This window comes from Scardinius erythrophthalmus, assembly GCF_964197995.2.
Source record: "Scardinius erythrophthalmus genome assembly, chromosome: 2".
Classification (NCBI taxonomy): Eukaryota; Metazoa; Chordata; class Actinopteri; order Cypriniformes; family Leuciscidae; genus Scardinius; species Scardinius erythrophthalmus.
In genome coordinates, this window is record NC_138222.1 from 57,711,507 (window position 1) to 57,726,796 (window position 15,290).

The window sequence follows — 15,290 nt, forward strand, 5'->3', positions numbered from 1 at the left end:
TTTTTAGAGCTTTTTTAAGGGGTGTAACGATACATGCATTCATACCAAAAAAGTGCAGTACGAGTCTTCGGTTCGGTATGCATGTGTACTAAACGAATACAGTGTTGTTTTGACCCCTGCACGTTAGTTGAACGTCTTCAGATTTTTTTTTAAGTTGACATTTGTGATTTAAAGTCGAGTCTGATGACATCATTAATGAACAAATAAGCCTGAGACTCGAACGCGTGTTTTCTTGTGCACAGCTATGGCATATTGACACAGCGCTCCTACATAACAGCTCTTTTAGTTCTTGTGTCTTTGGGTCGTTATATTTCTCACAGATTTCCGCTCGTTCTAAATCAGATACAGATAAAATAACACAGTAAAGATTACATTTATATGAATGCATTTATGAGAGAGCGATTGCGTGTCAATTAATTCTACCTGGCAGCGTCTCTCTACTAATAGTGAAGCTGTGGGTTTTAGTTACTAAGAAATATATGCTAGAACTATTCAGTTTCTAAGCTATTTTATTGATAAATCACAGAACAGAGTTGACAATACATTTCTACGCTACTGAATGTTTCTGTGCGCGCGATCTGCATGTGATGTGCAAGCTACTGCCCGTATGTGTGTGCGTTACAATGCAGCAGTGCATTAGTTTAGAACGGCGATTAACTTTTTAAAACGCTCATTCACCTGATCAAGTTTTTAGCATCCAGATGGTATAATCAAACACATCTTGTGAAGCGCTCTCTGAATATGCCTTTCTCTTTTTAACTGTTGGAAACAGAGCGTAAGGGGCCGTTCACGCATCGTGTCTTTTGCACGCTCAAGATCGTTATTTCAGAATGGAAGCGATGCGGTGCGGCACCCTCTTTTTCCATGCACGCCTCTGCCGCAAACGCACTGCAGGTCATGTGACAAACCAACCGATCAGCTTTGGCCTTTCCGTAACAACATCGAAAGCTCGGCCGAACAGCTGATCATAGCTGTACACGGTGGGTTTTTATTTCTCATCTCCATAAATATGTAGGAGTAAAGCTAATGCAAGGGCTAGAAATCAATTAATCCTTTGTTGATACTTCCTCGTCATTATGGAGAGCGCAGTTCATGGTTGAACAACGACAGACGCCATCGAAGCGCAAGTGCTTGTGGAAAGGAGGAGAACGTTTTTAGACGTGATATTTGAACGGCCCCTAGAAGTGGACTTCAAAGATTTATTATCCTGTTATCCTGCGTCCTCTATAGGCCATGATCAGCGACTGGTCGATGTTGTCTTGGAGAAAAGTCTTCCCTTTCTTGCAAATGAAGCTCAAGAGGAAGTCAAAATAAGACTTTACTGAACAAAGCAACAAAGTCGAGATGACACCGGATCTATATTTGTCTCTGGCCAGGACACTATTATACATTTTTCTAATCTGCTGTTTGGCAATGACCATGCAACTTAACTTTTTGTAATATTCACCTCGCCTGTTCCCCACAATTAAATTTCACTCCTCTCGTCTTTCTTTTTAATTGTGGAATCCTGAAGTTGATATCTTTTTAAAAAATAATCTTTTTATTTTAATCCTATTTTTATTCTTAAATATGTGACGTGTTTTATATTAAGCGCTTGAAACATTAAACCTACATGGCTTGAACTAGAGTCAGATGCATGTTGTTTAATGCGATGCGTCGTCCTCAGAGCACAACTTAACCTTTCGTTACATTTTGCATAAAGGATTATCCTGACAGCAAACAAGTCTACGTTTAACTTTGCAGACTTCAATGCACGAGTGGCAGCGTCTACGGATACGCATTTAGAATGGGAGCGCAATAATTCTAACCTTATTCTAAAGTAGTTTGCTAGCATATTTCACATCTAAAACCTTCACTTTTGTGTACCGTTAAACCCCTAGTTCATCTTGTGCGGATTTATAAAGATGCATGTAAGGTGAGTGACAGCAGTGTTTTTGACGGGTTTTCTCTTTCTGACTCAAGACCCCAGAGGCAGTAAAGCAGGCCAGAACCTTTCTGGAGTTTAAAGAGGATTCCTTCCCGGTTCCCAGGAATCTCGTAGGTGAGTTGGTTTTCGGCTTCTCAGACACATTTCATTTGTGGACCGACACAAATTCTGCAAATGTTCTAACCCAATTATTCTCTTTTATTACAGGCAAGGTTATTGGCAAAAACGGCAAAATTATCCAGGAAATAGTAGACAAATCAGGTGTGGTTCGGGTCCGGATCGAAGGGGACAATGATAAAAAGCTGCCCAGGGAGGAGGTAGGCAGGCAGGGGGCTGGCAGAGACAACACTGTCAGCAGCCAAGAGGTGAATGAGCCGCCCACCTGATACAACAAATACAGCTAAATAAAACCTCAGTGAGGAAAACAACACATTATTAGTAACAAGCTGTTTATTTTCATGAAAGGGGACACACATTGTGACATGTTTTTAACCTTAAACATCTGAAATTGCTTCTGATTTTACTAACACCACAACTGCTATTGAAAGGATCAGATTCCATAAACACATCTTTTGTTTTTCAGGGAATGGTTCCCTTTATCTTTGTTGGAACCAAAGAGAACATCAGTAACGCCCAGGCTTTGCTCGAATACCACGTGGCCTACCTTCAGGTTAGTCACCAGTCTTAAAAACTGAGGTTTGTCCTTTTTAGCACATGCATTTCACCTTAAGGGTGTTCAGCTTCTGAACTGATTGCAGTTGCTTAAGGGTGTCTGGAACTCCCATGCGTTTGTTCTGTTATTGTTTATGTCGATTCATTATTTGCAACATAAAATTGCACAGATTCGTTGTACCACTAAAGATGGTTTCAATAAACTTTGGTATCTTGACTGGTCAGCTGATCTCCGCTTCCATGGAAAGCTGTTGGTCACCCTTAACCACGAACTGACGCTAAAAATACCCCCACTGGGGGTAGATATGGTTGGGGAGGGGGCAAAGTGTGGATTACATGCCATCTACTCCTCTCAAAATAGACATTTCCCCTCTCCGTCCCGTCCCAGCTCTACCAGCGCTCAGCTGCTGTTTCAGACCGCCAGCTGTCACATTCTGATTTGACACCCGCACACGTTTACAGACATGTTGCATCTAGTGAAAACCCACTGCGATAAATGCTGTCTGTGCAGAAAATCCTGCTAGCCGGATCCTATGAAGAACCGGCAATCATTTCATCAGCCTCTGTATTATATTATCATATATTATATTGTCAGCAATATAAATAGCATATTTAATATAAAAAAAAAAAAATGAAAACCAGTATATTATATAATATTATAAATATTATAATTAGGGCTGTCAAGTGATTAATTGATCTAATTACATGATGTGGCGATTATTTAATCTAACCATTATTTTTGTTATTATTATTATAAATGGCAATATATTGTCTTGTATTGCATATTTTATTATATTATCATATATTTTCAGCATATTAATAGCTTGTATAATTTTTCCCCTTTTGCTATTAAACAATGACACCCAGTCAGATTTGTGTGTGTGTTCTCTGCATATGTAGATGAACCAACAGTGCCTGACGCCTCTGTTTCTCTGTGATTGACAGGAGGTGGAGCAGTTGCGTCTGGAGCGTCTACAGATCGATGAGCAGCTCCGTCAGATTGGGGTGGGATATCGCGCAGCCCCCAGCCGCTCGGGGTCAGGGGTCGCCGGTGAGCGTGAGCGGGGATACCTCACGGACGAGAGCACTAACTCTGTGCAAACCACGCGCACCTACGGAGGAAGAGGACGTGGACGCAAACCTAACAATGCGTACTCTGGCTATGGTGAGACTACAACTCCCATGATGCTCCTCTGTCTTGAACAGTCAATCCGATCCTTAAGTCCGACGTCAAGCGTCACTGTTTCCAGGTCTAAACGCTCTTATCAGATTCCATAAGCAAACTAACAGTACTAATACACACTCGCTTTAAAACTACAGAAGAATCATGATCTTAACCTTATTCTCCATACTGAAATCCCAGATGTCCAGACAGTGATTCATCTTTAATGAATCATTAATAATATTGGTGTCCGGGACGCCTTGAGTCCAGAGACTGCAGGATATACATCAGCAGTTTATAAAAGTTTACCCTAAATGTGTAACATGATTAAATGGTGCTCAAAAACCACTGTCGTTCTCACTTGAAACAAGTGGAGGCTTGTACCCGTAAACACTATCCCTCACAACACGACTACAAGCGGAAACCTGTCAATCATATCTGTATTATGTATAATAAGATGTACAACAGGGTTAAGGCACTCCTGTGTAAAAGGCATATTTAATTTTCTCTAAACCACTAGATGGCACAAAAACCCTCCACAGGTCTTTTCTCCACGCCTGCCTTTCACCCTTCACCTGGACGTTTGTCTGATTCTTGACACGATCACTAGCAACAACACAGTGTAGATTCTGCGGCAAGTTGATCTAATGTTATTTATTTTTATGTTATGGAGAGGTTATTTTGAACAAGCGTTCTCTTGGATATTACTTCAGGTGGCCTTTTACTTCATGCCAATGGGCTTTAAATGAGGACTTTTGACTTGCACTATTTATAGTTTTTTTTTAAACAAATCAAACCACTTATAATAATTTTTCTCAACAAAATGTATTGCTTCATTAATGTCCTATAAAAAACCAGGACATTATAACTGTTATTTTCTACAGTTGTACACAGAGCTGTCAAAAGCTGACGTCTGCTTTGTGAAGATCGCTTGACATGCGATTCCTTAACATACAATTGTTTGATTTAATTTTTTCATTTGTAGTACTTATAATTACATAATAAAAAAAAAAAAAAAAAAGATTTTTCAGGTCTGTAAACTAAAAAAAAAAAAAAATGTAGATCAAGAATCGTTTTGGAATCGGATCGTGAGGCGCCTAAAGATTCCCACCCCACTATTAATATAATGTATATTGTCATTTATGAATACTCAAAATCATATGCCAACTTAGTATCTATCCTACAATATTTTTGTGAAAAGCACTACAAAAAAAAAATATATCCATCGATAACCGTGACCCTATGACCCTGAATGGCTTTAAATACAACAACCTGCTTTTCACACAATTGTCAGAAGCAAATATAATAACGGGGTGTTTATCAGCTAAATGCGTGTAACGTTTAATTTTAATCTGTTCAAAATGTCTCTGTGGCAGCCAGCTGCTCAACACTTATTTTTCTTTATTCATCCTCGCAGGAACAAACTCTGAGCTGTCGAATGCGTCAGAGACCGAAGAGATGGGGGAGCGGGAGCTCAGGCCCAAGGGGGTCGGATCCGATGATCGGGGCTCCAAGCGTGGAGGTCGAGGCCGTGGCTCCAGCGCTGGCAGGGGCCGAGGAGGACCGGGGCCCCGAAACACGAACACCATCAGCTCTGGTACATCACACTTGTAATTAATACAGAATTAAATAAAGTCTTGGAACCTTTTATAGCGCATATTCTTTTTTTGTAGTTATGCTGTAGAATATTTAGTCTGCTAGAAGTTGCTCAGTTGTGACTCGTGATTTGAAGTCTCTTTCTATTAGTAATAATAATAAATTGTCATCTAGTAAAACAACTGAAAGTATCATGAAAATTAAATTAGCAAAAGTTGTGGGAACTATAGTTTCTAGAGAAATCAATACAATTGATATTGTTCTTAAGTAAAATTGTTGATTTTTGGCAGAAACTTAATGGTTTAGATTAATCGATACAAAAATAGTCGTTAGTGGCAGCCCTAGAGAATATATAATAAAAATAAGTATTCACAATATTTAACTCTTTCCCTGCCAGCATTTTTGACAACTTTTTTGGCCCCCCAGAATTTTCTGTTGTATAAATATCTGAACATGCAATATATCAAAAGAAAGAACAGACCCTCTGCTTTTAAACAACAACAAAAAGGCATTTTATTCTAGTTCTATGCATTAATTTTTATTAACACTTGAATGTGGGTAAGTTTCATAAAAAGCAACATTTTGAACAAAAAAAAATTAGAAAATCACTTGTTTTGTCAGTCTACATTCAGATGGGATTCAGAACGATGATCAGATTGAGTAGATCGAGTCCGTCAACACCCCTAAAGCTTCACAGTCCTAGAGCTCGTCCAGACACGACATTTCATTCAGTAACATTAGGCAGTTTTGATTTATATTCTGTTTAAAGTTGTGGATTGTGTTATTTTACATGTGCACAAGCAATGCTTCTATCACATTTCTCCTCCTCCTGTGTTTTGATGTGGAGACTCTGTGCTATTTCAGAAGATGCGTAATGACAGTGAAAACCGGTGTTTTTCCAACGTACACTTGCATCACTGATAGTTCCTCTTGGGCTGTATTAGACACTACTCTGAAGTAGGAGCTCATTTAGTCCCCCCTCAAAAATGTGTTCCTATAACTAAAATCATTCCCAGTTCCTGCGGTGCAAACACGGCAAAAAGCGACGACTACTGCCAATAATTGTAGGAACTATAAAAACGTTCCTCCGGTGCGAAAGCCCCTCATGCAAACTCCTGCCTATCATTTGTTATTTTGTGCCCTGCTGATCTTCTGTGTGTTTCCAGTGCTCCGAGATCCAGACAGCAACCCGTTCTCTCTGCTGGAGGGAGACGGTGAACTGGGCGGTGATACAGACACCAGTGAGAACATGAGCGGCATCGACCGCAGGAGACGCTCACGCCGTCGCCGCAATGACCAGGAACCCAGCCTTATGGATGCAGCCGCTAACGAATCAGACAATCAGGCAGCCACCAGTGAGAACGGACTGGGTATGACACGATTCCAGTTTATCTTGATGCACACAGGTTAAGAAGAGCATTTGAGCTTTGATAATCTGACCCTGTGTTTGCATAGCAGTATTAATTTTTCTTATTGGTTTCCCCTTTCCCATCTTTAGTCTAATGATGTCAGTTATGGTGTGACGATACACTTAGCTCACGAGACGATGCGGTTCTAATAATGCGGTTCATGGATTCTCGTCTGTGGAACATGCCACTTCCGGTATTTAATCTGAGGAATTGTCACCGCGATACACTAATCATCTTGTAATGAATGCCGCTTCGGTTCTACTTTCCGAGTATGATTTATCATTTGCAAAAAAAGACAGAACAATATAATGCCAGCATTGTGAAAGGTTTTGCCAAACTCAACTCAGTCATGCTGATATCGTACACGTTTAAATATCTTTATATCTCGTGGCACGTCGTCACACTCCTAATGTCAGTGATATGCAGCAGCAAAACAGTGTTTTCTGTGAGTATATTTGTTCTCATGTGGTTATTCACCATCACCCCATTAGTTTTCTTCTCATCGGTGTTGTTTTTGTTTTAGGGTTGTTTTTTTTAAGCGTGTGGCGAGGTGACGTGCAGCTAATGTGGTCAATGTGACCTATTTCCTCTTTCACTATGCAGTTATAGATGTAGTTATCAGGCTTTAAATGCGTTAAAACCAAGAAATGAAAATCCAACTGATTCAACTTCTCTGGTAGATCTCTTTTCTGATTATAATAATGTAAATGTTGAAGTGAAGTACATTGCAGTTTTTCTCGATTGCTTAAACACATTTCTTGAAACTATGCCTCGTCAAAACAGTAAACGCAAATCCATAACGTCTCGCCCAACTCCCCAAACATCAAATTTTCAGGTCAAAATGAAGCTCTACTCTCATAACCATTCACTCTTGCTGAAAAAACAAGCTTTGCCCTCAGACATCACACACAAGCCCTCACAAACACACACACTGCAACATAGTCTTGCACTCTGGTGCAATAAATTCAAAACAACATTTCCAAAACTGGTAAGTTGTGTTGCTTGTGGTTCCCCCCCCCCTCACAGACCTTTTCACGTGATGAACATCTACTGTACCTGTTTTTCTCCATGAAGGTTCTGATGATCGAGGCGACGGTGAAGCGACTCAAGTTTGGCTGTACTCGTTGCCCAGACTCACTCATAGTCATAGTCATACCATGGACAAAGACATGGGCAACTAGAGTGGCACTGCTGGTCTCTTTGGCCTTGCCTTTCCCCTTCACCTTCCTCATCCTCTTCCTCCACTCTCTACTGCTCTTCCTCTTCCTTCACCTTTTCCTCCACTCCCATCTACTCTTCCTCCTCCTCCTCCTCCACTCGATTGTCCTCATCCTCTTCCTTCACCTCTTCCTCCACTCCCTACTGCTCTTCCTCTTCCCTCATCTCTTCCTCCTCCTCCTCCACTCCAGTGTCCTCATCCTCTTTCTTAATGTCTTTCTGGATCCATTGTTCCAAAACCCAATGAACTGACTCTGGCCCTTTTATCTATCTATTGAAGCAGGGGTTTTCAAAGTCTAAGACAGTGGGCCTCCCTTTTGACACAACTTACCCAATGGCGAAAACACACACACACACACACACACACACACACACACACACACACACACACACACACACACACACACACACACACACACACACACACACACACACACACACATAGCAATGTCAGACTCTTAACTCCTTACTTTTATCATTGTTTGTGTTAACATGAAGTGCTGAAAAGTGCAGTTAGGCCTCGTTTACACTCTCAGTGAAATGTGACCCAATTCAGATTTTTTTGCTCATATGTGACATTCGGATATTTCTAGATCGGTTTCAGGCCTCATTCATATGTGGAAATAAATCAGATTTAAATCATATATGTGCCAATGCGACTGTCATGTAAACAGGCAGATCTGATTTTCTGAGGCATTAGGCAACGTCTCCGCGGTTTAATGACGAAAAAAACCCTGACTTGCATCCGCAAAGGGACGGATGGCCCTTTGAATGTATATGAATATAAAGTATGGCCCATAGGAGAGGAATGTGGACAAATGTTGACACAACATATCAAAGGTTGGCTTGCTCATCCTAAAATTTCGGACCCACTGCTCCTCGTTAAAGCCAATATTTAAACAGAATATGCTCCCACCAGTCCTGAGAACACTCTCGCACACAATAACTGAAGCATATGCACAGGCTGCAATGATGGCACTTTTCGTCGTCCTCCGCCTCAAAATCATGGTGATGTTTGGCGAACTTTGCATATATCGCAGAGCTAGCATCAAGCCTATTTCGCGTTCGTCCAGCTGTGCTAGAGAAGTTAACCCTTCAAGCATGCGCGATGCTTCAGATAGTATGGCAAGTGTAAACGCATGAATTGGATACAGTTGAAAGAACGTGTAAACGGACGGTCAAAAAAATCGGATAAAGGTAACAAATCAGAATTGGGCATCAAGACTGCAGTCTAAACGAGGCCTTATTTACAAAAAAGTAACAATTTAACTTTTTTAATTTATTAATTTAAACTAAACTAATTATTAGGCTATAATTTTTACCACTCTCCGCGCCTCTCCTGGCATGCTCTGGCGCCCCCTGTCACACTTTGAATACCCCTGCAGTGTTTCCTTTAGGATTTTTTTTAGCAGTGGGGGCAGGTCTGTCCGAACAACTGCGCGATTATCCGACATGCACTTTAACAATCACTGCTGATAGACGGCTTTCGTACAGCCCGGGCTTTATGGAAACTTGTTTATTAAAAAAATTTAGGAGCACAGTCCAAAAATTTTTTTCCTTTAACGACGCAATATTACTGTGCCACATTGTGTGACAAAAGTTTACCTTATGAACATTAAATATTTTCAGTTTTAGAAAAACAATTACACTGGCTGTCATAAATAAATTGCATAAAAAAAAACCTAAATTCATACATTTCGTGCCTCACTAGCGATTCTTGCTTGAAGTGTGAATGTCCGCACACAAACATGGTTGGCCCTGCAGGGTTTTACCTGGGTCAAAAATGGTCTTCGGTGGCCAACACTTTAAAAAAAAAAAAAAAAAGCTGTGATTTTACCTCTGGATTTCATAGCTTTGTAAGATAAAATCCTTCTTTAACAGATTATTTTGGTATATAATTATATCAATATAAAAAAGCAGGGAAAAAAAAGTAGCATTAAAAAGTTTATTTTAACTAATAGTCTTATTTTCTACCATCTACAATTGAATAGGCTACCATTCAGTTGTAAATGCTGTAGTTTATTAAGGCTAAATCTTGCTAACCATATAGGCTGTACTAAAGGGGGTAAGCACACCTTAGGTTCTTATTTGTTCTGTAAATTATTTTTTTGAAACACTTTACAATATGGTTTAACATTAGTTTATTACTAACATGAACCATGAGCAATACATGTTACTGAATGTATTCATCTTTATTAATCTTAATAAAAAATACAGCTGTTTGAGTGCATTAACTAAATGTTAACAAATACAACTTTTGATGTCAATAATGTTGGCTATTAAATGTTGAAATGAACATTAGCAAAGATTAATACATTCTGTAGAAGTGCAGTTTATTAAAAGTTCATGTTAACTAATGTAGTTATAACTAGAGTTTAATAAATGGAACCTTATTGTAAAGTGTTACCGATCTGTTATACACCGATTCAGACGTCTCGTGAGTTCAGTGTTGGAAAGATCAGTCGTTAAACCATTCATTAAAACGTGGAAGTGGAACCTTGCTTCGCAAAGAGAGTGCTCGCGCGCACGCGACCAGAGGGCGCGCGCTCTCGCTCTCGCTCTCTCGTTCTTTTAAACATGCGCCCAGCTGTCACAAGCGCAGCAGTTTATCTACATTACACACCGGTCAAATAAGACTTTGGCGGGACGAAAAAAACGCTTTGGCGGCCGCCAAAAAAAAAAATATCTTCGATCGGGTCAGTCGCAAAAGTGCGCCTAAATATCTTTTCATGATCGCACACAGACATATTTAGGCGCAAATGCGAGTGAAATGGTCGCACTGTAGAGCCCTAACGTTACCGTGGCGGCAAAAATTTTGCCGTGGCGGGCCGCCATTAACTAATCTACATAGAGGAAACACTGCCCCTGTATTGAAGGTTCTGACTGGTGTGTGATCAATTTTGACTCTTAGTGTTTCCACCTGGGTAATTGTGTCTAACTGAGATGAAGCTGTGCTGACTTGAATGAACAATATTGAATGCTAGTGCTTTCTAAATGACAACATGGTGTAGGCAATGTGAAACGAAGGGATTTGTGTGTAGAGTTTTGCAGTGACAGTTCAACAAATCTGACTCATGTGTCAAAACATGGAATAGTGTTTATAGTTTAGGGAAATGGGTGTGCTTTTTGATAAATGGCGTTATGGTTTTGAAATTTTTGTTCAAAAGCCTGGTTATAGTGTTTAAAGCCCATGTTGCAGGTTAACCACCACTGTCGATTAATGGGTACATAAATCACTCAAGATATGTATATCATTTTTAAAATGTCCCAAAAATGGTCTTAAAGACTAGTTTTTACGTTTTTGGTATTAACGGGTTTTTTTACGCAATTCAGTGATGACGTCACGTTGGGGAGAAGTGGAGGAAAGGTAGCCTCAGCCTAGTATTATGGTGCGTTCAAGCCATCTCGTAGAGATCGTATTTACGAGTTGAACACAATTGAACGACCCCACAATGTCGTAAATACTTAATTAAATGCATGGTCCGAGGAGAATGAGTGGAGAGTTGGTGAAGTGTCCTGGACTGGTGAGTTGTTATCATTTAGCAACGCAGCAATGAGCACTGGAGGTATAGTCTACGAGCAGCAGTGCACAATAACGACACTTTTTTTTATTTAATTTTTTTTACTGTCATTGAATAGCACCTAGTGAAAAATCAACGTTTTCTTTATATCTAGTGGCAGTGATCATGACGTAAGTTCAGATGAGTACCGGTAACCTTTGTCATAGTGTTGTAGTACTGGTAAACTTTGTCTTTGTCATCTAGGAATAGAAGGCATCATGCTAGCTATATGGGTGTTTCTAAGCGTTTATCTCTTCCTCCGGTGAAAATGTTGTTGCAAACGTAGCCGCCGCGTGTCTGTCGCTGTGTTTGGCAGGTGCTTGTGTGGGCGCCGGCGGTGCATACACCCATGGAAACTGCGTTGGAAAGCTTGTTGTGCTGTAGGGAAGTGAGTGCGTTTTGGTCGCTGGTCGAGCTCACCCCGCGACCAGATGTGACGTGCCTCACTCAGCATCCAGAGTTTTTACACCCAGCACAAACAGTAGTTCGCCATTGTCAATCTACCTATATATTTCTATATATTTATCTATCTAGCTGCTAGCTATCTATGCTAACGTTATGCTATCTGGCTGTCTGCCTATCTCTCTATACTAACCTATCTATCTATTTATCTGTTTGTCTATCTATATCTATGTATTTATCTATAATCTGCGCTAACGTTATCTGAATACTCTCTTCTGCTACTCGTCTCTCTAGTCACTCTCAATGCGGGCCGCGGGCTTTGGTAAATTCTCTCCCCAACGTGACGTAATGGCATTGTGGGGGAACGGAGAATCATTGCAAACCGCTGTAAGATAGTACATACTTTTTCGTATTATATTCCGCTTTGTGATACCCAACAACATAAAATACAATGAATAACAGTTTAAATGTTTATTACCAACAAGTAAATTGCACAAATTCGATGAAAAAAAAAAAAACCTGCAACACGGCCTTTAAGAAATCCAGAAAAACTGTAAGATTGTGTCTTTTTTGTAAATGTTTAGTGGTATTTTTCATTCTTAGTTCATGTAGTTGACTCATTTTTTTTGTAAAGGATTTCCTTTTATTGTGTAGAAATAAGTGACCAAGGCTGCATTTATTTGATCGAAAATACAGTAAAAACGGTAATATTGTGAAATATTATTACATTGTAATATAACTATTTAATATTTTCATATATTGTAAAATGTCATTTATTCCTGTGATCAAAGCTGAATTTTCAGCATCATTACTCCAGTCTTCAGTGTCACATGATCCTTCAGAAATCATTCTCATATGATGATTTGCTGCTCACGAAACATTATTATCCATGTTTAATGTTTCTGTCAATCTCTAAAGCGCAAACTCACTGAATTCTGCACTCTCGCGAAATCTACGTTAGGAAAGCCTACATTGGGTCATAAAGAATCATCAAAGGAAATTTTCTTGATTTTAATTTCATAATTATTTATTTATTATTGAATTAGAACTCATTATTTTATTTATTTATTTATTTATTTATTTTTCTCGTCGTTGTATTGCAGGGGTTCCCTACTCATTTAGTCCATTTAAACCCTGTTGTCAATCCAGAAACTTTGTGTTGTACTTAGCATGAAAAAAACTAAACTTGTGTTCAGATTGTGAATTAGTTATAAACAAGTGGCAAGAGAAGAGCCTCCCTTTATAATCACTAAGGCTGTCAAACTCTAAAGCGCAAACTCACTGAATTCTGCACTCTCGCAAAAAAATCCACATTAGGAAAGCCTTTGGGAAATTTGCTTGATTTAATTTCGTAGAACTGCCTCAGAAGGATTGGCCCCCTTGCGTCTCATGCTCTGTCTTCTCATTTCTCCCAGAAGAGGAAGGCCGGCCCCAGCGCCGCAACAGGAGCCGCCGGCGCCGTAACCGTGGCAACCGTCCCGAGGGAGGATCCACCAGCCGGGACAGACAGCCGGGTGACACAGGTGAGAGAGTGGGAAGGGGTCAAGATGCAAGAGGAAAGGACTAAAGAAAGAGAATCGTCAGACTGCACATTTAGTCAAACTTTTAGGGTTATTTTCCTCTATTATGCAGATTTAGTGACAGGATGGTCGAGAGGAGGACTGGGTGTGATGGTGTTGCTGACCAGATTCAATCTTGCACCAGGACTCATATTTTGGTTGATTTGTAGTATTTTATAGTATTCAAGCTTCTTTTTTGAACAGGCCTGTTAAAGTATTTGCTGGTATGATATGTGGTGTATGAAAAATTTGTATATTCAATTTTGTTCTTGTTATTGGAGTTGTATTCATTTATTTTTATTAATTTTTCCTCTTTATGAATCTTATAGTGCTGTCAAATCGATAAATTGCATCTAACATGTTTGTTTGTTTGTTTTTATATATTTATTTATTTATTTATGCGCAGCAGCCTATTTTGCGCGCATCAGGGAGCTTGTGTTTTACTTTCACTTTCAAATGCGTGATCGCACGTATCGTACTCTGTGTACAGGGAGCAGCGGTGCCGACTGCGCATTCTACAAGATAGGACATTTATCCGATGTTTAGGTTCAAATCATCCGCCATTGTCACGCGATCAGTGAACTGTGATTTCTGCTGCACTGATTGCGACTGCAACTCATGCTGGATGAGCAGAGCAGACTTTTACATTCGTTTATAATGGTTGTTATTTTTTATGAAATAAAAACCTTTTATTTTATGAACCAATTTTATGAACAGAAAAACATATAAATATATATATATATATATATATATATATGGGTTGTCGATTTAACGTGTTAATTTGATTTATTGGTAATGGGAAAAAGTAACATGTTAATATTATTAACACATTCAACGCACCCTAGGGGTGCACGATTAATCGCAGTGAAACCACACGCGATTTGGCAAAGGCTGTGATATTATATGTGCAGTTTGTCAGTGCATCGGCTGATCGGTAGTAAATGCTTCATCTAAACACCAGGGGGCGTCACACACACACACACACGCCAAATATGCCCCGCCGCAGAAGTAGATGACACATCATTCCATGAAATCCCTGTGGGCATCATCCTGTAGCTGAATACACCGAAGATTAAAACACTACGATTGATTACACATGACTAATAAACACACGACTGCCTTATTCTGTGTAAGAAGCCACATCATCTCACAGAAGGATGAGCTCAACTGTCGTTATGAAGTGAGTTTGGAGTAAAAGCATGTTATTAAATGTTGTCTTAAGTTGGACAAGAGGTTATTAAATGCTTCTGATGTTTGGAAAGATGTTTGATGCGTGTTTTCAAATTCGCGATTAAAAAGCCAACTCGATTTAAGTGCAAAAACATTTAAATTGCGATTAATCGTGCCCTTACGCACCCGCCCCAGACCGACGTAGATCATCTTACATTTCATAAAGTTGACTGGTGTCGAACATGAAGCAAAGCAACAACTCGCTGTGTGATGAAGCCTAAAGCAGTTAGAATGACTCTAAAATTCAAGATATCAGGGCAGAAATGCCTGTTTGTGAGGTTGTGTCCCATATTTATGTCATATAGTGAAGCAATATCACACGAATAATGAGCGCAATCATGAGTGCTGATTTTGTCCTGAGTAGCACGAGTGCAAATGTGATATTGATTTTATACAACAGTTCAATAAATAAGAGGTTAAAATCAATATCACATTTGCACTCGTGCAAACTTTAGTTTTAATAAAAATAAAATTGCATGATGTAATTAAAAACACATGCTAATTAATCGCACAACAAATTTGGCTGAAAAATTTCCCTCAAAAGATAATTTAAAG

At 39.5% G+C, this 15,290-nt stretch overlaps 1 protein-coding gene across 1 annotated transcript in view; it reads left to right on the forward strand.

The window, feature by feature from the left end:
• fxr2 (FMR1 autosomal homolog 2) overlaps positions 1-15,290 on the forward strand; it is a 32,055-nt gene that overhangs the window by 12,606 nt on the left and 4,159 nt on the right. The window contains exons 9-15 of the mRNA XM_081359870.1: positions 1,963-2,041; positions 2,135-2,292; positions 2,511-2,597; positions 3,545-3,764; positions 5,179-5,358; positions 6,524-6,727; positions 13,362-13,469. Coding sequence (XP_081215996.1) covers positions 1,963-2,041; positions 2,135-2,292; positions 2,511-2,597; positions 3,545-3,764; positions 5,179-5,358; positions 6,524-6,727; positions 13,362-13,469 — 1,036 coding nt within the window. The remainder of the gene's footprint in view (positions 1-1,962; positions 2,042-2,134; positions 2,293-2,510; positions 2,598-3,544; positions 3,765-5,178; positions 5,359-6,523; positions 6,728-13,361; positions 13,470-15,290) is intronic.